This window comes from Odontesthes bonariensis, chromosome 18 (assembly GCF_027942865.1).
Source record: "Odontesthes bonariensis isolate fOdoBon6 chromosome 18, fOdoBon6.hap1, whole genome shotgun sequence".
NCBI classification, from domain to species: domain Eukaryota; kingdom Metazoa; phylum Chordata; class Actinopteri; order Atheriniformes; family Atherinopsidae; genus Odontesthes; species Odontesthes bonariensis.
In genome coordinates this window covers 3,754,287-3,780,487 of record NC_134523.1, presented here as the reverse complement: position 1 = coordinate 3,780,487, position 26,201 = coordinate 3,754,287, and the positions used below count along the sequence as shown (strand labels likewise).

Genomic DNA, 26,201 nt, shown 5'->3' with positions numbered 1-26,201 from the left:
GCCACACTGCAGCGGTGGGCAGCCAGTCTCCGCTTCACATCCACCTTAATGTTGGACCACTTCTTCTTCACCTCTGCTTATGTGGCTTCTCTTACCCCACAACATTAACCCACTCTCATTATCCCACCCACTCCTCTTGCGTTTGCTGCTTATGCCGGAGGACAGCGTGTCAAAGAACACATTTTTTCGGGCCTCCTCTTCAGAAAGTAGCACCGACATCTTGCTTTCCGTGAAGTTATCTTTTTTCCCGTCTTATTCAGTCTTTTATCTTTATTTTCTGACCGTACACAGAAGGGAATCACAGGTGCAGGGCTCATTTAAATATGATTTGCAAATTAAAGTAGGGGCGTGGACAGGGAGGAGTCGGGTGCTCCGACATGTGCGCTCAATTCCACGTTGATTGGGATGTACAAACGAAATGTGCTTGGATTGATGCGTGCGCACAGATTCAGACATCCGACGTTGGAGGTCATTTGGGTTTGAGCGTACGCCATGTTTCAGTAAGAAATCCACGCAAGTCTTTGTACATGAGGCCCCAGGTCTGGAGTCCCTGTCCCTAGATTCCAGTCCCAGGCCACTCCTTTGGAACCTCGGTATAGAACAGCGATTTCTCCCTGGCACACGCAACTCTCCTCATTTTTCCCTTTTTCCATAGCACGCCAACCCTACAACCCACATAAGCTTTTCTTGACTTTCCATCTAAACACATTTACTGCTTAGCACTCGATATCAGTAAATTAGTCTCTCTTGATTCAACTGCTTGTGGGGACATGAAGTTTTACAAATCTCCACCACAAGCTGGCAAAAGGAACACTTGTTGAACAGGCCAGATGTTGAGATCGCACCCTAATAAAGCTTAAAAAGTGGACCACATCAGTCCAGCTCTGAGGTCTTTACACTGGCTGCCTGTCCATCAAATGATAGACTTTAAAGTTCTGATGCTGCTCTATAAAGCTCTGAATGGTCTAGGACCAAAATACATCAGTAACCTCCTGACCCAGTATGAACCTTCCAGACCCCTCAGGTCATCTGAATCCGGTCTTCTATCAGTTCCCAGAGTCAGAACCAGACATGGAGGAGCTGCGTTCAGCTTCTATTCTCCACTTGTCTGGAACAAACTCCCAGAAAGCCTCAGATCAGCTGAAACACTCTATTGAAACACATCCTGGACTGTATTTAAGTCCAGGCTGAAGACACACCTATTTTCAGCTGCTTTTGAATAAAGCTCCAAATCTGAAGCTTGAGTTTCAAAACTTAATCACATTTTAACTAATGATTTTATCTGATTCTATCTATTGTTCTTATTTCTTTCTTTTTTGTTTAAAATTTAAATCATGCTTTTTATTTCTACTGTTTTAATGCATCTGTAAAGCACTTTGAATCGCCTTGTAGTTGAATTGTGCTATACAAATAAACTTGCCTTGCCTTGCCTTGCCTTGCCTTGCCTTAGTAGTTAAATAACATTGACGGCTACCGCTGCCTAGTGTCAGTGATGCAGTGTCTGACGACGCTCAGGAAAGCAAAGCTGCGCCTGTGTAAAAGGCTTTGGATGCAAACTATGGATCCTTGCCTCTCCCAGTCTCTGTTAAGCCAAACTAATTCCTGCTCCTCTAAGACCTCACGACCAAAAGTAAAAAGTACTCATGGCCATCAGACAGCTTTTATCCTCTCTGCGTCGTCGCTGTGCTTTAAAAGAAGAATTGTGTTGTTTGTTTGTTAGAAGGAAAACTTTATATTTCTTTCATCAGATTTGAGACGAACAAGGTCACCGACATGGAATACTTGTCTGGCTCTGAGTTAGAATATAATGTATATACTTTGTTTTAAATTGTACCATAATTAGCATTTACGATGTCTTATTTGAGTGCTGGAGGACAGAGGTCCCTCAGCCTCCTACACAGGAAGTTCACTACGTATTCACACTCATTTGCACGAGTTTGATCAGTACCAAAACTCTGAGCAGCGACTTCTCAACTGCTGCTTCTCTTTCCTTTGACTTCAGCTGTTGCCAGAAGAGTGCTGTTCTTAAAGGCAAATTAACTGTCAGTGCTGTTTTTTTCTCTTTCAGTCACATCCCCCACTACCCTAGTCAGAGTGTTTTGAGTTTTTCTCATTTTTATTCCTTTCCTTCCTCCCTTCCCATGCCCCAGATCAGGGATGCTTTACCACAGATGCATGGAATACAGGAGAAATAGAAAAACATGGAAAGCAAATGATCCGGAGAGCGGCTTCGGTGATTTGCTGCCGCTGCTTCAGATCAGTTAACTCCCTCTGAAAGAAAGCTCAGTTGGTGTAAAAAGCTACCGAACCACAAGGTCTGATAGACTTTGATTTTCTAAAAGCACAGTTTGAATTTGTCTGCCTCTTCATTAAGGACCGGTCAGAGTTGTGTTTGCCTGTTTTATCAATGCTTTTTTTTTTTTTCTTATCAACAACATGCCCGTTTGCTCAAATTTTAAAGGCAGAATTCACTTGCCGCAGTATTGACTGTTTGAAGCCAGAATATCGAAAACAGGAATATCAAAAATGTGTTTGAAGTCGGCTCCTCTGAGTCCAAACACAGGGCTTTACCTCCAGCATAAAACACCCAGACAAAAAGGAAACATTTGTCATAAAACAGGCAGAGATTCCAATTTTTCATCTACATTTTTCATATTAGACAAAAAAGCAATTCAGCCACAAGACATGGTATGTTTTGAGTAATGAACATGACTCACTTTACCTCGAATGGAAGAACGAGCCCTCCGCCCGCGCTGTTCCTTTCTCTCCACCCACACCTATAACCTGCCTGCCACATGGATCATATTCATCGCTGCTGTTGTCAAGTTATTTTGGCCAGTGTAGGAAGTCTGTATCTGGGCTGGAAGTAGAGGAGGCAGCCAGACTGCAAACATAATGAATTATGGCATGTCACCATGAACATGTGCAATGAAGTGGACTCGTATTGATGATCCAGTAATTTTAACAGTATCCTTTAATGCAGGGCTACCCAAATCCGGTCCTCGAGGGCCGACGTCCTGCAGGTTTTGGATGTTTCCCTGCTCCATCACACCTGATTCAGATCGATGCTTCATCAGCTGGTTTAACAACCTTTTGAAGAGCTCCATTTCATTTGAATCAGCTGTGTTGAAGCAGGGAAACATCTGAAACCTGCAGGACGTCGGCCCTCGAGGACCGGATTTGGGTAGCCCTGCTTTAATGCCTCAAAGATCCTCTGAACACGATCTGCAATGATCCATCGCAGCAATGTACACACATCTCTTTACCCCTCGAGAATGTTTTGCTTTTTTGCTCTTTCAATGGAAACATGGATGATTTCTGTGCTTTGTTTAAGGAGTCGTGGAGGCGTGCCCCCTCTGCATGCAGCGGTGCCTCGAGGAGCAGCCCCCAGAGGAGCCCCACCCAGCCGGGCTCCATCCTCCAGAGGAAGAGGGGTCCAGAGAGCCAGAGGCGCCCCGCCGGCTGCCGGCTACAGGCCAGCTCCTCCCATAGTCCAGGACACATACGGTGAATATGTAAGTATATTAATAACAATGTATCACGTTAGCTTTGAGATCAGGTACACAAATGCATTCTACTGCAGAAATACATTGAATTGAATTTCAGTCCAGTAATACTTCATTAATCCCCAAAGGGAAATTATATGGCCGCATTATAAATGATAACAAGAGCAAATAGCTATTATGGAGTCATTGTGTAAGATACCTTGAGTATCCTCTGGCTGAAGACACTGTTGTTTAATCAGTATGCCGTGTAGAGGATGAGCAGTGTTGTCCATTACGCGGAGCAGCTTTTACAGCATTCTTTGCAGAGTCGGCTCCAAAGCAGTCCCCGGCACAGGGTCGGCATCCTTTATCACTTCGGTTTCTTTGCTGCCGCCCCGACAGATGGGTCCTAACGTGGATAAATAAAAACCCGCTTTATATCACTCCTTTGAGACAGGGAGGGGTCCTCCTGACCGTAGCATACAACTTACAGCAATGAGTATTGCCATTATCATCAGGGTTCCAGATGAGGTTTTTATGTATAAAATGTCACTATGATCCAATTTACGGAAATGTGGTGTTTTGTGATTTGGTGAACTGTCCCTTTTTAAAAAGGAAAATGCATGTGCTAAGTTTTATGGCAGTATGAGCTGAATAGAAGCATATGTGCACTAGATAATTTACCTTATTTATTCATTTATTTGTCCATGTAGTCTTGGTACATAAAATGTTTAAACAAAGAATGAATACGTCAGCACAAATATTATTGTGCTCTGTTCTTCTAGCTTACCGGCACATTCTTATGTGAACCTGTCTGTAATATCAGCAGCTGCCAGAGACGAATACATTAGACTCAGAGTCGGAGCCTTTATGCATTTGCCAAGAAAGTCTCCTGCTGCACCGTCAAAGCAAGTACCCCAGAGACGGCAGCATCGACGCCGAATATTTAGCAGCTAGACGGGAGAGGGGCGGTGGCCTGCGTTGGAAAATTGCCCCGGCAGCCCATACCTAACCATATCTGACAGGTTTATTCAGAGGTTGCGATTCGAATGCATGGAGGTCAGAGAGAATGACTCCTGGACCAGCTGTTTCCCATCATTGTCACAGTTGTAAACTGCATCCCCCGTCACCTGCACCTGTGTGTCTGGTTGGGCGGGGGGGGGGGGCAGACCCCCAACATCTGCCACAAGATAAATCTTACCCCATCGCTGCAAATTAGTTGTTTTGTACTATATGAATACATCACTATCACACAACAAGGGCTCTCCATCGAGCGCTTGATAAATAGGCTCTTATATTCATCAAGGAAATGACAAAGATGTTTCTTTTTCACATGTGCTGCCTGCATTTGTCTCCGCTTGGCTCGCATGCGTCTTCTCTTTGTGCCGCACGTCATCGCCACAGGCCAAAACACATGTTCAGCTGCAGGTGACAAAAACAACCGGATCTCGGTTATCTCTTGGCGGCTTTGTCGGGGACGACAAAACCAGACTTACGGCATCTTTGTCTGGAAGTTGTCTGGTTTAATAATCCAGTTCTCTAAAAGCTTCTGTTTGCATCAGCATTAAATTATTCCGAATCCAATTGTTACCAAACAAAACCACTAAAATGTTATTATCCCGTGATCCGGTCTTGGCTGCCCCATCTGTCTTAAATGGTTACGATGATTGCAGCCAAATCTCATTTCATGTCATTCATTAGGAACAGTGAGACGGCTGCCTTACCTGCTGCTAATCCCATTGGAGAAGAATTAAAAATGATGTCATTTCTAAAAAAGAGGCTGCGTGACGTCTCTTCTATACAGCTCCAACATTTTCAACGTGGAGAGGGATGTGAGGAGAAAATGGAATAGACTCACTTTCATAGGGTTTTTTTTTTGGTCTGTTCACGTGTGAACTTAATTCCTCTGAGTGAGAAAACCAAGAAGTGTGCGGTGCTCTTGGGCCGCTATTGTTTACATTAAACCCTCCAGATACCGTTAATCCTCTCTTAGGATTGTGAGTCTTTGCTGTCTGTTGTGGCAAGAATCCATCAACCCCCCTCAAGCACTTCTCTGCATGTCCTCTTCCGCATAGATCCCAGCATTGTTAATTGATTCCTGCTGTCGAGTTCGTTGCACCTTGAAGCCGGTCAATCTAAATTGGATGTAACGGTTAGGAAAATATCTCAGACGTTGCGTGTGTGTAAGCAGGAGCAGTCATAAAGATCAGGCTGAAACCTCCTCACCTGAGACGAAGCTGATGAATGGAACAATTGCTGAGAAAACGTTATTATTTTTTATTTCCGACAGATTGGAATCATCTGGAATTTCTATGGGGAGACATTTCAATGATTCATGATTCATGCATTGCTGTGATATTTGGAGCTTTAATCTGGTGGTGATCAATGATCCCCTGAATTTCATGGGGATCATTGATTTATTTTATTTTTTTTAAACAAATCTACTAGGCATAGATGAATATAGATAACTACCTACAATCACAAAGCTTGTAGATTCTCTCTAAAGTTATAGGATGATGAGAAATCCATTTTGTCAGGCTCTGAGTTTACCCACCCCCATCCCCTTGGACCATCTTAAACCAGGCACCTCTGCTGAGCCAGTGCTGATGCAACTTTGGAGCTGGTTCAACGTTCAAACCTCTTCTGTGGGCCAGAGAGCTACCACAGAGCCACATCATCATGCCACTAAAAAATGTATGAGCTTGTAGACTGAAAGATGAGCTGCATTCGTCACCGGTCAAGTGAGGAATCGGGATTTGCAGAGCAAACAGGCAGATTTGGGAGGTGTGAGGCTTCCTGTTTGTATGCAGTGTATACGCTGCCCCTAATGAAGGTGCATTTCCCCAACCAAAATAATATATAAGCCCTGCTACTAGTCCTGTTTGTGTTTAGAGAAAAGGATCACGACTGTGCCACACAGTGTTGCAATACCCAGCAGAAGGGTTCTGCATTCTTAAACAGTGGCATTGTGGGAATAAGGGAGATCACGACAACTCATGTCATACAGTTCAGGAAATTCATACACAGACAGTATTAGCTTTTCCTTCCCTTTGCCCTCTGTGTTTGAATGGATGCCTCGTGTCCGTGCAAGGTGTTGTCAGCTTTGTCGCTTGCCAAGCTATGTGCTGCGCATGCACTTTGTCCAGTCAGCCACCGATCGTCACTGCACGGTGCACGTTTGACACAATGTGTTGCTGAGCGTAGCAGTGTCTGAAGGGGCAGTTCCCCTTCTGCTTCGATTTCACGTCTGCTTTGAAGCTTGTTTTTTAATTGTTTTCCCTTAGAAGAGGCAGACTTAATGCTGCACTGGCTCCGTGGTTTTTAAGCATGGTGGTCGGCATATATTAGTTGTTTCCGTTGCTCTGTATAATCCCACCCCCAGTCCTTAACGTAAACATTTCATAGATGTAGACAACAAAGACTGAAATCTACAACCAGTCTTCTCGGCCAAGAGCAGATTCTGAGGCTGTTGAAAGAATAGACACTAGTTCTGAACCAGTACTGGATCCACGCTGGTCGAAATGGGGTATTTGTGACTGAGGCACTGTGGATCTGACCAATCAGCATCTCATCCTTGCAGCTACATGCAGGTTTTAGGTGTACAATAAGGACTCCTGAAGTGGTTTGCCTTCATGCTCATTAAAGTATTTCAATGTTGAAAGTAAAAAAAACAGAACTGGGCTTCCAACTGACAACACCAAGACTTTGTTTTCCACATAAGTCTGCTGCCAGTCAGAGCTGTGGTGTTCAGGTATTTTCTCCATCAATCTGCATGTTCTCTCCATAATCAAGAAATAAGTAGATCTGTTTTATTGGTTACTTTAAATTATTCACAGGTGTAAATGTGAGAGGTTTGTCTGTGCGTTGTCTGCATCAGCTTGTGTTGGCCCCAGGCCCTCGGGATCAGCACGCTGCGACAAACGCAGCAGTGATTGATGCGTCTCAGTGTGCAGATGCCTTTCTGCGGGGCTAATTTATTAATGACATGGATTCCACAGATACAACTTGGCAGACATGAGTAGGCTTTATTTGAAACTCGGCTAAGATCAAAACCAAACGTGTTGGAATAAGAGGAGGTAAGACATTCGTCAAGCCTTACACCGGGAAGTGATACTTCATCTTGATGCATGGGGCCAACTTTTTGGCATCCGCAGTGTGATGGCGTGAGTATTATTCCTACCCCTGCAGCAGAAAAGCTTCAGCAAATTCCAGCCGGTTCAGCTTTTTGAAATATGCTGGCAGGAAGAGCTGAATAAGTGACACGTAGCTGCTTTGATAAAACTTAGATCAAGATCGATGGGCAAGGGTTGCAACCGGTGGATTGTTTGTTCTCTGTAGTGCGACATCATGGGAGTTTATATTGCTTTTATCCCAAATAATCTAAAGTTACTGTGTCTCACAGCTGTTTAGAGGTGGGACATTTTTCCTTGAGCAGATGGTGTCATGATTTAGTCATCTGGGAAGAGCAAAGTTTTTCTTCTTCTTTCCATCCGCTCAATTCGAACCTTTTAGGTTCCAGCACAGATCATCCCGTATGTGCCCTGCATATTATGAAGTTTGTGATGTGAGGACAGTGAGTTGTTGAACTAATTTAGATGGAGCACAGGCTCCGGGGAGCAGATCCAGCTCCTGAAAAGCCTGCTCCGGGTGTCAGTGGCATCCTATCTGTTACAGTGGTATTGTAGAGCACAGTGGAGCGGCTGTGATACTGCTGTTGTAACATGCGGTGCCAGACCCTCTGTTAGTTTTCAGTGGCCTCAGAGGCCAGTCCTTATCTTTTAACAACATGCCTCTCAGCCATGCACTGGCATACAAATGAAAGACTCACTTAGGGGCTGCTCTCCTTCTCCCCTCTCTGTCTCATCATCCCTCCCCTCAGCCTCTCACTGTCACACTAATCCTGTTTAGTGCTGGAAACACATCGCTGTCGCGGTATTGTCATGCTCCAAAATATTTTGAGTAAATGGTATACCAATGCAAACACACCACATATATTATAATAGCCCCACTCACACCATCATCGCTGTCTGCTTTCCATTAGGAAACTGTTTTTTTTTTCCACGTTACAGACAACAGAGTGAGGAATCATTTTGAATGTGCCAATGTGATTTATAAACCAGGCATGTTTCTCCTCTCAGCTCACTTGTAACTCAATTATAGAGTGGCTGCTCGAATAAATGGCAATAACATGCCATTGTTAAAGTTTAATGCGGCCCTTAATACAAGCTGGCGTTGTCCTATGTGAGTGGACAGCACCTCGGTAGATTTACCAGTAAGACAAGAGGAGGACTCGCTTAAAGGGACAGTTCGCCTCTTTTGACATGAAGCTGCATGACATCCCATATTAGCAATATCATTTATTAAGCTTGACTTACCACCTGCTGTGTCCTGTGAGCCGAGTTCCAGCCTCGTTTTGGCGTTGACAAAAGTAGTCCGGCTAGTTGGCTGGGGTTTGAAAAATAAAGCGTTTTGCTTCTCAAAACAATATTCGTTCAAAAGAGTAATACATTTGCATCACAAAATCGTTGTCCAGGAAAAAGTCAGGCCTCACAATCGCTTGGCGCTATTTTCTCTCCCTTCGTATCACTGCCTGCTGCCACCTGCCGACAGCCGCGCCTGCTACGGTGTTTACTGCTCGGAAGCAGGGGACTGCTCGGTCTGCACTTCGGTCTACACAGCACGCAGTGATACCAAGGGAGAGAAAATAGTGCCAAGCCGAATGTTGACCGAATGTTGTCACATGACCGAAATAGGAAGCCACAAATCACGTGACTTTCAAACTGGAGGCAGCCATGTTTGTGTCGTAGTCGTCCAACGTGACTAAGTGCACGATTCCCATTGGCTGTTTAAATAATCCTGCGCGATGACATCGGACCAGAGACCGCACACACATACGATTGTATTCGGCACAAGGGAAATCCGTACGGAAATATCAAACATGTTTGATTTGATCCGATGAAACGACAAAATCGTTTGTCGGCTGCTACCGCACACCTTTACGATTCCCATGCGAAGTCATCGGGCCGACAAAAACGTACACGAATCGTAAAGGTGTGCGCCGGCCTTAAGACATGATTAACACATGATAAAACATAAAACTAAAAACATGGGGAAAATCCCATGGGCTTGACAGCTAATATGGGATGTCATACAGCTTCATGTCAATGATTAGAAACTAGAGAGAATTCCTCATAGTGAGAGTTGAAAAGTCAAGAACAAAAAAAAAAAAAAAAAAGAAATTAAAAAGAAAGAGATAGAAGTCACGTAACAGTATTTATGAACAAACTTGACATTCTACAATTAGCTCGAGTATTAGGTATAAAATGACCTCGATGACTAATAATCTACAACCCCAAGACTTTGAGTAAAAGTTTACCAAAAAACAGAATGCCATGATTTGCAAATTTAGTATCATCAACCAATATTCTATTCACAATGTCAGATGTTGGAAGTAAGAAATTTGACTTTTTCTTGAAAAATATGAGCTCATCTTGAATTTGATGGTTGTTTTCCACTGTGTGGCGTCACGTGTTCCTTTGACAACAACTCTCGCATGATTTAGAAAAGACAAAGAATTGTAAGTTTACCACTTGGCCTCAGTTCATTTTGGCCCACAGCAAAGTGCAGTGTTCCTGGATTACGTTCACGGATGACTTCCTGTATGCATGATGGGGCTTTGACCTTTATTTGTGGGTGGTACTGTGAACTCTGCTTACAGACATTGATTTCTGGAAGTGTTCCTGAGCCCATGCAGGGATTTCCATGACAGAGTCATGTCTGTTTTTAAAGCAGAGCTGCCTGCTGAACCTCTGCCCATCTTCACTTCACTCAGAGACTCTGCCTTTTACCCATTTGAGCTATTTCCTCCGGGATCAATAAAATAACGTAACCAGCCTTGTGTGGCTTCTTCCCAACTTTTTTTTTTTAGATGTGCTACTCCTGCCATAATTTTTTTTGAAAAAGTCCCAATTTGTTTGGAATTGGGGCTGTACTCAGTCATCAGTGTGGATGTGTTGGTCCAAATCTGTCTTTTTGTGTGCACTGTGAGGAGCCGATGAAATGAGAGAGGCCTGAGCAAGCAAAAGGAACTGTTAGCACAAGCTAGGTGGAGCAGGACCAAAAGACGAGCCACGGCTCACCGCCAGGAACCAGGACCTGCCACGTGAAAACCGAGCGAGCGGGGAGAGCTGGAGGCTGGGGGACACGCTGGCTGGGGGACGCGCTGGCTGGGGGACGCGCTGGCTGGGGGACGCGCTGGCTGGGGGACGCGCTGGCTGGGGGACGCGCTGGCTGGGGGACGCGCTGGCTGGGGGACGCGCTGGCTGGGGGACACGCTGGCTGGGGGACACGCTGGCTGGGGGAGCTGCTCGCCAGGAGCCAGCCAACCGGCCATGCGGCGGTGCTTTTCCAAAATTGAACAAAGTGAGAGAAAGTGAATACATCATGATTCTAATAGTTTCACTTGTATAATTCAACTCTCCGGTTATAACATGCCTTGCAGAATTACCCCAACACTGAACGTGCTAAACATAGCATAGCATGAACAGAGAAGGGGTAAACAGGGCAGGCAGTGTCATCATCTAGGCTGGGTCTTATTTATATATATATAAATATATATATATATATATATATATTATAGGCAGAGCCATATTAACATGTTCATAAATCCTCATTTACTTAATTGGGAGAAAGTTATAGTCATAAATCGAGCCATTTTAAGGCGAGTAGTTTTTTTTTTCATAGCAAAAAAAAAAAAAAAAAAAAAAAAAAAACTTTAATTATTCTCAGAGTAGGACTCAAGTAGGACCTTATTTCCAGAGTAAAGACATTTTTCTGAGAAGTCTGGATAATTAAATCCCTCAATCAACTTTTATTCGATAAATCTTTGCATTGTTCACTTGACCCTAAATCTTCAGACTGCGGCTGGTTGCCTCTGTTTGGTGTCTTCCCTGCGTGAGAGAGACTCAACTTCAACAACTGCTGGCTGATGCGATAGCTACAGCTATATTCCAGAAAGCTGAAAGAAAACGGGTTGATTTCAATGGAGCCAGGTTCAAATCAAAGAAAAGACATTCTGTGGCTGTCAGGGAGACGTTACCATTGTTGTTGGACACCTGCTTGATCCTCAGAGATGACCTGCAACTTGTAGCACAAAGAAGCAGCACGTTAAACCTGCTATGAAAGTTCATGATATCAGTTGTGCTGGTGGACTGGTCGTGGCTCACACAGCTCATTATTTTTAATCAGCCCCACCTTTTCAGCTCAACCATTTCAGTGTGTCATCAAATTGTCTAACTCGGCGGCCAAGAATTTCTTTGTTAAGTTCATTTTCCGTTTAACGTCTGCCCACGCTAGCAGCCTCATATCTTGGTGGTAATTGTCTGTCTCGCATGCCTTCTTGTGCTACTGTATGTGTGGTTTATGTATTCAATAGAAAATCCTTGGAAATATCTTTATGTAATAACTCGATAGAACTTTTCCGCGTGTTGGATTGGCGAGCACGCATGTGGCCTTGTTTCGAGTGGAAAAAGTGTGCGGTGAGAAAGAAGTGACTGGTTAGAGCAGCTGACTCAAATAAAGCATCTGGTCTGATAACGGAGGCTCCGTTCACAACAACAGTTCTGGGATTTTCCTTTTGGTTCTCCTCCCGAGAATTCATTCTCATTGAATATTCGCAGCCACACTCGTATTTTCCAGCATGCAGTAGGCACTGTATAATAGAGCTGACTTTTAAACAGATTGAAATAGGACGCTGCTTTGAGGTGATGGGCAACGAAAACAGAGACATTTTCATTTCAAATGTGATGACATTTCTAACAATACACAAACCCATTTTAGTTGTCTTTTAATTCAAGCTGACAGGGATGGGATCTTAAAGCCCAGTTATTTGGTTTGACAGCTGTGTGTTCAGCTCCATCCTACATCCCTTCTGATCTCCAAATGCACACTTTGTTGAATGTTAGATGCAGCAGTCACTTCTTGACTATTTTCTTTAATTGCGGGGAGAATGTGCTCCTCTACGAAATTAATTTCTTCTTATGTTGAGCGGCAGCGAGAAATGTGTCAGTGAAGATGATTCGATAGATTCAGTTTTTAGATTCAGACTTGTTTCCCATTTTCTTGTGAGTCCGTTTGGTGGTACGTCATCAGTTTTTCTAAAAAAAAAAAAAAAGCAATTTGCGTCGGTAAATCTGCTGCACGCTGATCGTGTGGAACATTATAGATTGGAGCAGGTAAAAATTATGGCTGGGCGAGTTAACTCGTTAATTATTTAACGCCGATAAGTATTTTATCGCGCATTAAGGCGGGTTTTATTTATTTTTAATTAAATTATTATTTTTTTAATTAAAAATAATAATAATTTGGCAGAGAGAGGGGGAACGACACGCAGCAAAGGGCCGTCCGATGCGGAACTCGAACCGGGGCCAGCTGCAGCGAGGACTATAGCCTCTGTACATGGGGCGCCTGCTCAACCCACTTATTATTTATTTTATTACAGTGGAAACCGCTTATAGTGGTCACGGATATAGTAATCAACCGCTTATATAGATCAAAAGGCTTGGGACAGAATCATTTCTATACAAATGCTGTTTAAATAATTTGTTTATAGGAATCAAGAAATCCACTTAGAATGTTAATTTTTGGCCATTTTCTGAATGTAAACATGTGCAAAAATAATTTTAAAACTATGTGTAGCTATTTTATCTTTTGCTCCCTTGATTTCTTTCTGGACGTCTGCTTCTGCCTCGCTAGCCAACGTAATTTGTAACGAGTTGACCCCGGGCAGCAAGCGTGCGAATCATGGCTGGAAAAAGGAAGTAATTTTCTCTGAATGAAAAACGTAGTCTCCTCGAGGCGTATGACAAATTACCAAAAACGAGCCAACGAGATGCTGCGGCGAAGCTTGGCATTCCTCAGGTGCTTTTCCCGGGCGGCGTTGTTTTCTTTCTCCGTCGTTAGCATTCATGACCGTCTCTCGTTGCTTAATTAGACTACACCAGGTAGCCTGAGGAATGCCAAGCTTTGCCGCAGCATCTCGGCTTGCTGCCCGGTGTCAACTCGTTACGTTAGCTAGCGAGGCTTCTACATAAAAACTACAGAAAGATGCTGATGTTAAAAGTGTGTTTGCACAACAAATGTTATGGCACTTTCATTCATATGGCAGCACATTTAAAATAAAACTAAATGCTAAAAGCTATACACTACTTTTGGGTTCATTTTTTGGGATTTTGCGTACAAATGCGATTAATCAGTGTGGATCACTGAGATCCACAACTGTCATGCAATCATGAGTCCACCACAGGTGTTGTTTTTTGCTGCCTCCGGTTCTGACAACTACTTCTTGGCACACTGTGCAGCCTATATTTTGCCCTCAATTTGCAGTGAAGTTACGTTTGATCCACATTTCTTTTGTTCAGTTTTTTCAGAGTTTCTCCACTCGTGAATGGAAACCCAGCTAATGGCTGTGCTCAGACTATCTTGGCCCTGTAAGAGCCTTTTAGGCCACGACAGTCATTATACACATCATATCAAATGAAAGGACACGACTTTAGGAATAGTTATGAGCAAAACTTGTCAGGTATGGGGTGAGGAGGGAGGACACGGATGCGGACTTCAAAAGCAAAACTTGGTTTAATTCTCAGGATTCAAGGGGTCAAAAAACAAAGTACAAACGAAAAGCGCGGCTGAGCCGGATATCAAAAAACTTAAAGCTGCGGTCGGCAACTTTTTTTTAGTCATATTAGCTTGAACTGTCATGGGATTCTGGAAGTAGAATATTAAATAGGCTGTTTAGGAAAAGTAACGAAATCTGTAGCTCCCTCTGAAGCCTGTAATCATGCTTGCAATCAAGTTAGGGTGGAGGAATCCTACCTGTCAATCACAGCTTGTGCACACGCTGCTGAGCGTGAGTCTGCCCCAGCTTGTGTGCGCTCACACTGGTGTGAACCAGTGTTGCCAAAAAAAAAAAATCACAAGAAGTCGCTATTGGCTCTCTGAAAAGTCGCTAGAAGTCGCTAGATTGCGTCATGACGTCATAAGTGACGTAACCACGCCCATATTATATATTTTCGCTCCTTCCCGAGCCGAAATCAGCCGGCCTGAAGCTGATTTCAGCTATAAACTCTGTAAACTTTAGCAACATTTGAAACTTTTCAGGCCAGAAAGTAGTCGTTTAGATCCCCAACGTGTTAAAAACCTGACAAAATACCGGCTATTTACAATTTTGTTCCGACGAATTCGGCGCTACTAAAGCTAGCCGCAGTGAGCAACGCACTTCCGGTTATTTTGACAAAATAAAATACCCGTTGCCTTTTATCATAGGGAAAGCCATTACGATAAAAAAGGTGCTTTTGTTTTGAAAACAGGAAGTGAACCCACCCTCGTTGTAGCTAGCCGTTAGATAGCTTGAAACTGCCGTTTTGACAGGAAATGACGGTATGCCGGGTTGCCGCCGTCCTGCAGTGCTTCTGTCTCGGCTTGTATGGTGTCGCAGGGCAACTGATTTCACTCACAAAACAAGTTAAATTGTCGCTAGATTCAGTCAGATTGAGCCCGAAAGTCGGTAAGTCGCTAGATTATTTTTTTTGTGGCCAGAGATGGCCAAAAGTCGCTAAATCTAGCGACAAAGTCGCTAAATTGGCAACACTGGTGTGAACTCACGTGCACAACCTCGTCCACAGAGGGGGAGGGGTTTGGGGGGCGATTCGGAGCTTGTTAGAGGTTGGGGGAGGGACCTGAAAGTTGTATCAGTTCGAATTTTCCGACTTAGACTCGGAATTTTGAAAACCTGCCGACTGCAGCTTTAACTGTGGAAAAACATACAAAAAGACTTGGCATGGAAAAAATAAATACTTAGCTTCGTCAGGATAAGTCGTGGCATGGCATGAAGGGGTAGAAACAAACAAAGCACCGACAAACTGAAAGGGAAGGCAGGAAACTAAATAGGGACAGTGATTAGTGACAAGGTGCAGCTGGTGGGGAATAACACAGGTGAAGTGAGTGAACTAATTAGCAGAGTGCAGGGAAACTAAAACATGACTAAAAACTAAACATGGACTGAAACACAAAAACATAACCTAAAACATGAAACTAAAAACGTGAGTCCATGGGCGTGACAAAACTTGGACAATAGACACTAAAACTTAACTCGCATCTAAAAAGAAAAAAACTCCAGTCAGTTAAACACAACAAAGATTGGTTATTTTCTGCTGGAACGAGAAACGGGAGTTCTTTAAAAGCAACAATTTATTGCTGAAAATATCCCCAAAGTTAAATTGCCTGTCGACAACCCTCTTTCCCTTGTTTGTCACTCATAGAAATTACATTTGTTTGTCAGTGTTTTTAGTTTAAATCAAAATCCACTATGTCCTCTCTGCTAGAAAACCTTTTAATTCCATCGGTTTGACAGCACCGAATCCCTTTGTGAGAACTCCCGCTGATGATGTTTTTTTGAGAGGAATGCAAAGGTTTGACACAATGAAAAGTACAGTTGCTGAATAAAGCTGCTCCCTGCAACAGCTTGTTGAATTGTTGACATTGCAAGAGCTCCGGCAACTGCAGGACAAATGCCAGCGAGGAATGGAATTCCCTTTAAGCTGAGAGAAGAACTGACAGACAGTTTCACAAAAAAAAAAAAAGAACGCATGTGAACAACACATTCGCAAACGATGACCGCCGAGCTCTCAAGATGTTCCGAAGAATTAGATTCCATAAATGCAGCAGCCAGTTCTCCCCCAGCAGCTTAGGAAAACTGATGCCTGAGCAACTGTTGCTACCCAGAAACAAGTAAGTCTTGCTACATTCGGGACTCCTGTGAGAATCAAACACACTCCGTTGCTGGGGGATTAAAGATAAAAGAGTTGATTCAAATACTGTCATTTGCATGTTTTTAATCAGGAATTAAGGCCTTAATAATAACATGGGTGTGATGAGTATTTTCTTCTGCTGCTAAATCTTACAGACATTCGTTTCAAGCATGCAAAAAAGGTCGCAGATGGAATTAGCAAAGAAGTGTGTGGGGGATGAGAAATGTGTCGCTGGGGGTCGATGCCTTTTGTGGAACATAAGTCCCATTTATCCCAAATTAGGACGGGCACGGCACTGGTTTCGCTTTGATGTTCCTCTTGGCGGAGCCTTGGGTGGAGTGCAGGGTGGAACAGTGAGCGGGGGGGGGGGGCAGACTGCATGAGCACAAACAGATGTTCAAGCCCCATCCTTTGAGAGGCTGATGAAATGAAAACACAGGGACATGCGACAGTCTTCACGTCCCACTGTCATGGATTTGACACAGTGATTTCCCTTCGCTTTTTTCAGGAGTATGACGACGGCTACGGAACAGCTTACGATGACCAAGGATATGAGTCATATGACAACAACTACACCAATCAAGGACAAAAGTAAGTTTTTTTTTTTTTATATATTCCTCACTATTAGCTATTCATGCCGCAGATTTATGTCAATACCAGGTAACTCTGCCATGCACGACTTCCCACAGCGAGGTTTACTGTATCTGAGCACCGAGCTCTGCCTTTTTGTTGAACAGATAGAAACACACAACATCTGGTTTTCATCCTCCAGCATAAAGGATCATATAGCCTGTTCGTCCCCTGATCTGTGAGTACTGCAGTCACAGAAGCATCTGCTGAATCGGAGGAACCAGCATTTGGTTGAGGATCTTTGTGTTTATGCTGACACTAACGAACATCCATTAAAATAGTCACTGTTTACTGTTGCTCTGAAACAGAATAACAACAAGTAGCCCCATTTCATCTCGTGACCAACTTAAAACAAAAGCTGCGAAAATCAATGAAGCTCCATTTTGATGACAGAACGGCTGACCTTCGCTCAGATTTTATTGCAGGATTAATGTCCAGACCACATTTCCAGGAAAGGTTTCACAATGTAATAAAAAGTTAAAAGTGCAATTAGTTGATTCATTGGAACTTTTATTCATCAGACACAATTTTTACATTTGATGCAAGTAAGAAACAGTTGGGTTAGAAGCAAAGAAAAACAGAAAAGCTATCGTTGTTCTGGAAGCAGCAGATTAGTTGGTGGCAGGTGAGGGTGTCAGGACTGGGTATAAAAGGAGCATCCACCAAAGACAGTCTGTCAGTAAGGATTGGTCATTGCTCACCCGTTTGTGTCAAACTTTGTCAGAGAATCATCACAAAAAATATTTGTAAATTAAAAACTGCAAAGAACTTTGGTATTTCAACATCTGCAGGGCGGTAATACCCAGGACCGACACCACTGTTGACTTGTTGTAATCTTTGAACCCTCAGGCAGCACTTTATGAAAAACTGCCATGGCGCCATGATCATTGTTGGTGCATGGACTCCTTCAACCCATTCTGCTGCTATGTCCACAGATGCACCTCTTACCTCTAAACCCAACAGCCTGTCAGCTGTACATGATCGCTTGAGTCTGTTGTGAGTACAAAAAAAAAAGGACGTCTCTATTTCCACACAGCGAACAATATTCAGTTGAGTAATTCTGAAAGCTGAACCCTTCCAGACACTTACTGACTGATCATGGCGAAATGAATCAGCTCTGTATTGACATATTCCTCATCTGCATCCATCTTCCCAAAACAGCTCCCGCCCACATCACACCGAAATGTCACCTTAAAGGTGAAAGCTCGGCTGATAGAACAACAGAACATTTTCACTGAGAAATATTTCAAAATCTATATATATATATTTTATGTTTTTTAACAGATTATAAAGTTAAACACATGATTGTTATACAGCGGTCTGGGTGAATACTCAATTCTGATTGGGTGGAGGGTGTAGGTTAAAAAGTGATAATGGACACACCGGTCAAATTGTCTGATGACGGTTCTAAATTATTGCGCTGGCTCAAACGCTAGTTGGTAACCATGGCAACAGAGACTCAACGTTATTTCACAGTTTATTTATCACAACGGCAAGACAGACAAAAAACACGAGCAATTTTATAATTTCTTTTAACTCGTTTGTTGAATGTGATAACTTGGGAGACTGGGATGCAGCAGAAGAAAAAGAGAGAAGAGAATAAGAAAAGAAAAGAAAAGGGAGAAGCGACACAAGGAGGTGACACCGGAGGAATTGAACTAATTAGGATGACAAGGACGAGATAAACACAAAGAAAACCCCGACCTCAGCAGTTGAAACACAAAGAGACTTCCTGGCTGACAAAGACATGGACATCATCTTTGAAAGCTACACTGCCCCCGCTCTCAGAGACATTTTGTCTGTCCGGTCGGGAGATATTAAATAGTCCGCTCGGCTGTGACTACTCGCTATTTTAACTCTAAAACACATTAAAGTGTTAATGATTGATTGAATATTTCTTTCTTTGGTAAGGGACCATGGTATAAGTGGGATAATGCCCTCCGAGGTGTCCATTATCTGAAAGTAATGGTCGTCCATTCATTTCTGATAATAGACACCTCGTCGTATCCCTTACATAAATCCCAATTAACTTCACAAAGTCAAGCGATTGATTGCAATTAACAATAATAATAATAATGATAATAATTATAATAATAACCCTACTCCACAGCAAAATAATGTAAATTAAAATATAAAATATAGTAGTTCTCCATATTAAAGAATAGTTTGGAGCTTTAATTTTACGTCAGAGCTGACATATTGTTTGCTTTTTATTTCCTAATGAAGAATATTAACATATATAACACTTAATAAAGTATAATAAGTGTTCTCTGCTGTGCAAATGATTTGGCTTAGAATGTAGCATAGTAGTGCTGTTATTTGTTGGCTTTCTCTGAATAAATCTACATAAAAGGTGTTGTATGTTTGGCAATAATGAAATGAGTTACTGCATATGTATTTTACCTTCTATGAAAAAGGGTCAAAATACTGTTTTAAGCCTGGTGATGTGCCTCTCACATCCCCTTACAAATGAAAAATGATTTCAAGTAGTAGTTTTATATGTATGTGAAAGTTTGGAGGCATTTTAAAATGAATAGATTTACCCTGGAAATGATGCTGTCCCTGTTAGTGTGTGATTCTATCTGTGGGCCTTCAATTTATGTAACATGTATCGAATATGAGCTCAATGTAGGAGTGAGTCCAGCAGAAGGAAGACCTGAGCCTTTTATTGCAGTGCCTGAGCCCATAATCACAGCGGTTATACGACACACAATTCCCAACAAAATCACAGATTATTGTACAGCATTGAACTAAATCTAGGAAATGACAGCGCTCTCAACAGCTGGAAGGGCTGTACGGAACACTTGAATATGCAGTAAGTTAGATTTATGTGTCTGGAGTTTATGCGGAGCGACTGTGGGCAGCGAGAGCTTCATGCAGGCCGGATATTTTTTTTTTAGTAAATGTAAGACGATACGAGCGAGCAGATTTTGAAGTGTAGCGGGCGGAACACAGCAGGACGGTGGTGCATGAGCTGGTTGGAGTCGTTTATGCTCATTTTATACCCTGTTTGAAACTCATAAGGAACGCTTCCCGTGAACATGTTTCGTGGAGCGTGGCGTGTTTTGACTGACCTTTGTCGTCCTTTTAAGATCGACTCAGAAAAGTGGAACACGTTGCCGCCCCCGGTGTCCCAGTTCCGCTCACAAATGATGATAAAAAGTGGCAATTAAGCGAGATTCTAACTTTTTTTTCATTTTTAAACTTTAAGTTTTGTGTATAGTTGCTGAGAAGCTCATCTTTGAATCTCAGCCCCTTAAATGAAATCTCAGTGATGTAATCGCAGCTTCCTCCAAGGAATTACCTGCAGCTCATTGCGATAAAACTAGTTATCTTTGTTTTAATCACCCTCCAAATGATCCAGCTTTGAGGTGCATCTAACTCTTTGTGTTTGGCACGTCGTTGCAAAATAAACCGTCTTCGTGGCATGCTGCTCCATTTAACACAGGGGGTCATGCACAGCTAAATGCAGAATATTGATTTTCTTATGGCCATGCAGCTATCACACTCTCCAAGCCGTGCAAGGTCAAAGGCTTTTGTCTCCCACCGTATTTCATCAGCACACAATGTGCCGAACGTTTCTGTATGCCAGGCCATGCCACTTTGGGAAAAAAAAAAAGAGTAATTGTCGCCACCTTTACAGTGACGGAAATTGGACAGAATTGACAGCAGCCGGGGAATTAAAGGGAAAAACTGTCCCAGGGAAGAAGAAGAGAAAAAAAAAAGCTGCATTATTCTGTCCCCTGGCTTTTGTGAGCGGGGTGGTCGATGTTTTCTTTTGTGGATGTGTCAGGTTGTATGTCACCGCGGCTTCATCCATCTTTTGTGCTATCTCCTCTTTTATTTTTTTTTCCTTTTTTGGCTCCAGCTGACACACACACTCCTCTGCCTCTCTAACACGCCGAGGTTTTTTATCTTGAAGTGTTGGCGGCGGGTGTGTGCAGATGCTCGCTGCGGGGGAACGCTGGTCCGCCTCGGGAATCTGCAGCTATTTCTTTTCAAAGCGGCCCCCGCGAATAACGGCGAGTGTGTCTTTATTGCCAGGTTTGGTGACAGTACAGGAGAAGGAGAGAGTCCATCATGTAGAGGCTGCAGGCTAGGTGGACTCGAAGAGATTTTCATGTCTGCTGTCTGGTGGAAGGGGGGGGGGTTGAAGCAGCAGACTAATAGGGCCCAGACTTAGAAGCCTGTGCCTCCAGAGACAGCTGATTCACTTACTTCTTCTCTTATTTGTGTCTTTGGATTTGGTTGAAAAGCTGCTGTTACCGCAGGCTGACACTAAATATGTGTACAACAGAAGCGTCATGCAGTTTTTATGACTAGACATGGACTGATCATGTTTTGGTTGTTTGTATGTAGGCACAATGCATGTTTACTCACGTCAGGATTGCTTTTCCGTACTACATATTACTTTAAGGTCTAAAACGTTCCTTTTATTCGCTTTAACTGTTGCAACGACGGTTAATACTGCAACACAACTCGGTGCCTCTTATTCCTCCGAAGCTTCCACTTTACAGTCAGCCCTCTTTAGCTTTGTGATGGACAAAGGTGCATTACTCTCCCCTGCAGCTTGAGGAAAGTCAGAGCAGGTCCCAGCTGTGGCCGGGCCCTGAGGAGACTGTCTTTGTCTCAATGTGTGTGTGTGTGTGTGTGTGTGTGTGTGTGTGTGTGTGTGTGTGTGTGTGTGTGTGTGTGAGTTCGTCTATGTGGACAAGAAGTCTCCTAACAATGTTTCTCGCTGCCTAAGGAGCTCTCAGTCACCAGCCGGAGCTCCAACTGCATGGCAGAATTTCAGTTGCCGGAGGATAACAAGCAGAACAATTTACAGTCTCTCTGTCACGGTATTACCCCAGTGGCTTATGCTGGAAACAGGCCGGCTGTCGGTGAGCAGGAAAAGGAAAGGATGAGGAAAAGCGGCTGCTCTTAAACCCGTTGCAAGGCTGTTAATAACGCAGATTTTTTTATGCGAGTTTAGGAAATGCAGCGGGGTAATGTTTGCTCTTGGAATTCATCAATATGATATCTGACTACGCATCATCTCACTTACATTTATGGATTGAACAAAGCAGACGAGCTCTACATTGATTTACATCCACCGTAGAACTCGCAGAATTCAGCGGTGATTTCTCTTTTTCCTCACGCTGCAGGTGTCCAGTGCCCAGACGACTGTTTCAGAATGGTGTCACCTTAATGTTTCGCTATTGTGTGATAATAATCTACTTGTTGATAAGAATGTGTGTGTTTAAAAGGCCCTCTAAATATTTGCTTTATGGTTGAGTCTGTATACTGAATATAATATTGTGTTGATATCATACTGTGATTTCTGCATTTACAACACCAGCTTTTCTATCTGTCTGTTGATAATATTTTCATCACAAATGCTTAGGACAACAGAAGTTGTGCTGTAAAGTGGCCGATGCTGGACTGTTTTCTTCATCCCACTCCTGCCTGCTCCCGCTAGATTCCTCACCATTTGCCTCCCGCTCTCGCGAGATTTTCATTGGGGCGGGCAGGATCCCAAACTCAGCGCAGCGCTCTGCAGTGAATCACCCAACAAACCGACCGATATTTACGGCAACAAACTGCGGCAGTGATAAAGAAAGGCACCGAGCTCACGTTGTATTTGCATGATTAAGTCTGCCGGCACCCAAGCAGAGTGCTAGCACAGCTCTGCAATTAGAAGTTTTGCGAGTAACAGCAATCAGTAAACAAGGAATATATATGTTAAAACAAGGTAAACCACAAGTATAGCAAATATTACTTGCCAGTGTGTGACACAAAACTGATGGATGGAAACAGGTTTTTTTCTGTTCTATTCTATTAACGTCCCTCATTGCTTGCTTTTCTGTTCCTCTTTGATACATTGCTACGTTTCTTGGTACTTTACCTCCAACAAGAGCAAAGCATATGAATTCATGTATAAAACGATGTGCTTCCAGAACTCTACTGAGTGCCTTTAGATTGTCTCAGTGATGAAGGACAACAGTTGATTCAGTAAAACTAACTTAGGATCGCAGTCTTTCTTTATAAGATGTATTTCAGTGTTTGTCTTACAGTTGGCGTATTAAACCCAATTAGTTTGTAAATTGTGTCATGGTTCCTGCTTTCAAAGACCTTGAAATATTTAATTTGGTTTGAATGAAACAGATACATCTCACACAGAGAAATGTTTGGAGGGATTTTTTATCCAAAATAGAAAGTATTTGTACAGTTTTTGCTCTCGGATAAAGTCTCACAATCAGAGAACACTAAGTGTAAGAGCCATGTTTTATTTATGAACATGTTCACTGCCAAGCCACAAGGCGGCAGTTTCTCTTCGGTGCACTGACCTTTACCGGATGTTGGCGGGGGGTCAGGCAGTTTAAATCAGCGTGCTCAGTGTGGCACAGGTGATGCTGATGAGTGGGAAGCACACAGTTTTCGACTGTGCTTAAGCGATATCTGTCTATTGTATGGACAAAGTATAAGTATTGTGGCTTCATAAAGAAATTAAAAGCTAATTATTATTTCAAGCCAAAAGGAAGGTTTCGTTGGATTATTGCCCGAAGTACACGTCAAAACTAAACAATCAGCATCCAGTAGCAACAAAGGAGGGATTGGTCGCTACACTAAGACACAAACATATGACATGAGTTCCTCCACGTGAGACGACACCCGTCTGCAGAATCTCTGCACACAGCTGCTTAAATGCGCGATGCCAGTGCATGTGATCGTTTGCTTCTCGTCTCTGTGTGACACTGACCAACAGCAGTAGTGATAGAATCACATCCTCTGCCGCGTTTAACTTGTACAAAATGTTCTGTGGCGCCTTGCTGTCCATAAAGGCAAAAGCCAACTTTGACAAATGAAACAAGACAACCTGTGTGACTGTAGCGTACACACTGTGTCACACAAAACCGCCACAGCTGAGTCATTTAGACATAATACAACTTGAAAGGCAAATAAGGCACTCACGACCTTAAGACATGAGACTCGAGCTAAAAAGCTGTTTTTAGACACCCAGAAGACATTTCACGACATTTACATCTTTGGGAGGGGAGAGTTGACGCCTGGGGGAACCTCGCAGAGTGCGACTTCAGCACGACAGCCGTGGCAGTCGGTCCACCAGCTCCCCGATCAGAGCCTCCTCTCACCGTGTTTATACGACACAGAGCACTGAGCTATCATCTTTTTCTGGAGAGGCAGCGGAGGGCTTTATCTCTTGAGTAATGGAGAGCTGCAGTGCTTAGCTACCAATCAAGTTCTAAGGTCAAGCAAGCTGGAGGGGGCTACATGTGTGGAGAGCGTCCTTAATTTTTATTAGCAGAGAGGAGGTGACTTTTCTGTAGGGAAATGAGAGGGATGACAGCGGCAGCACAGCCCTGTCTGGACGCTCGCTGAGGTCACGACGAGGTGATCTCTCACAGCACGGGCGTGATCAAAGCATTATTTCATGCTTGACACCTGAGAGACTTTCCCGTGCTGCCACCTTGCACCCTCCCTCACACCTTGCTTTGGTGCACGACACCATCGGCTGGAGGCCCGCAGGCACAAGGATAGCTGTGTCAGTATTTGAAAAGAGAGCGTGCATCCCCGAGGAGCATCAGTAAATCTTAGCACAGGAGGTGGGCATGGGGGAAACCGGAGACGAATGGAAGGATTTCTAGGTTTCATGGTGTCGCACTTTAGAATCAGTTATCTGCAAGAGCTCCCAAACAAAGCTGCTGATAAGTCCTCTAAATATTGAGGGTGTCTAACCAGGGCAGCTCCCTTGACATAGTATTGTTCTGCATGCACCTTCAGAAAATGAATATGCAGCACTGTGGAAAACCATTCCTCATTTCTTTAGATATTGCCAGGAAAAAAGGTGTAGTTGAAAAAGCAGCCAATATCCAAAGAGAACTTTAAAAGACTTTCAAAAAGCACGCAGAACTATTGCTCAGGACCACTTTAAAAGCTTTAAAGAAAGCCTGGCTATATGGAAGCAAAATGTAAGGACATCAGGGGTGGCTCGAGACTTTTGTACAGTATTATACGATATGTAGGATTTGGAGAGGCCAGCACGGGTGAGCTTTTCTGCTTATTTATGGACGTAAAGAAGTGCCATAAATAGTTACCTCATCTATCACCCTCATGAAAATTGGGATTATCCTGGGGACAAATCAGTCAGCGCATTTCCATACACAGTTCAGTCCAGCCCCAGTTATATAGCTCCATTTAACTGGACTGCTGTCCCTGTCCCAGTATACAAACACCAGAGGGGAACTGATTTATAGATTTTCTATCAGACTCCCCTATTGTTGACTTTGGGCCTTTTCCCGTTGACTTATTGTTTCATGAACCCAAAAAAAATCTGCTCTCATCAAATAGCCTGTTGGCTTTTCTCTTTTTTTTTCTTTTGTTTGTTTTTTAATGAGATGTCATCTCGGAGGCTCTCCCAGCAGCTGTCGAGCAACAGGCAGGGTACACCACGGCCAGGCGGCCTGTCAATCACGCTGTTCTAGACATATTTAGCACACATTTTCATTTGAATACTTATTCAACACGGGTGTTTTTCATTTGGGAAAACATCGTGAATATCGAAAACCATCTGATTCCAAAGTGAATCAATGCAAAATTAGATTTATTTGGACTTGTTTTCGATTTTTCTTCTCTTTTCATCATCTCGAGACATCGCTGGCTTCCCTTGCTCATCAGCTCCCCTCCCTCATTTAAACTGAGGACACTCTGATGCTGCCAAATGCAGACGGTACACCGACTGTTCATAAGGACTTCACACAGTCCCACTTTATTTTGACATGATGATGGAGTCAGATGAGATCTAAAGGGATTGCAAAACCAAAGAAGCTCAAACCAAATTTTCAACCTCTTGGCAGCTTTAGACTAAAATGTGATAGAATATATTACTGAGAAAAATGTTTGTCCCTCAACTGGAAGGCTGATCCCAACTTCCCCAGACGACATGTTTGAGTATCCTTAGGGAAAATACTGAACCCCACATTGCCCTCTGATGTGTTCCTCCATTGCCTAGTCTGAATGAATGTACCGTAAGTGTAGTGGATTTCTCAGAATACGACAAGCGTTGAACTGTTTTGTGCCACTAGAAATCCAAGGAGTATCAGATTAACCAGAAGCAAGATCTCAATGGTCACCTGTCTCAGTCAGTCAGTGGGGTCACATGGCACTGAAAGGATCAGATAATTGGCTAAATTACAATAAGACTGAGTTATTAAGTTCATGTAGACACCTTAATCTGACAAGAAACTGGGTCGAATCGAGTTACTCTAGATCGGATTCAGAC

General features: G+C 43.2%; 1 protein-coding gene across 4 annotated transcripts in view; it reads left to right on the top strand.

Annotated features, from left to right (window-relative positions):
• The window catches only part of khdrbs3 (KH domain containing, RNA binding, signal transduction associated 3), a 133,074-nt gene that overhangs the window by 82,897 nt on the left and 23,976 nt on the right, over nucleotides 1-26,201 (top strand). For 3 of the 4 annotated variants that reach the window (XR_012767184.1, XM_075449846.1, XM_075449844.1), the window contains 2 exons: nucleotides 3,335-3,515; nucleotides 16,800-16,882. Coding sequence is in view for 3 of the 4 variants with exons in the window: in XM_075449846.1 (XP_075305961.1) it covers nucleotides 3,335-3,515; nucleotides 16,800-16,882 (264 nt within the window). In the remaining variant the exon portion in view is untranslated. The remainder of the gene's footprint in view (nucleotides 1-3,334; nucleotides 3,516-16,799; nucleotides 16,883-26,201) is intronic. The other variant, XM_075449845.1, reaches the window with a different exon arrangement.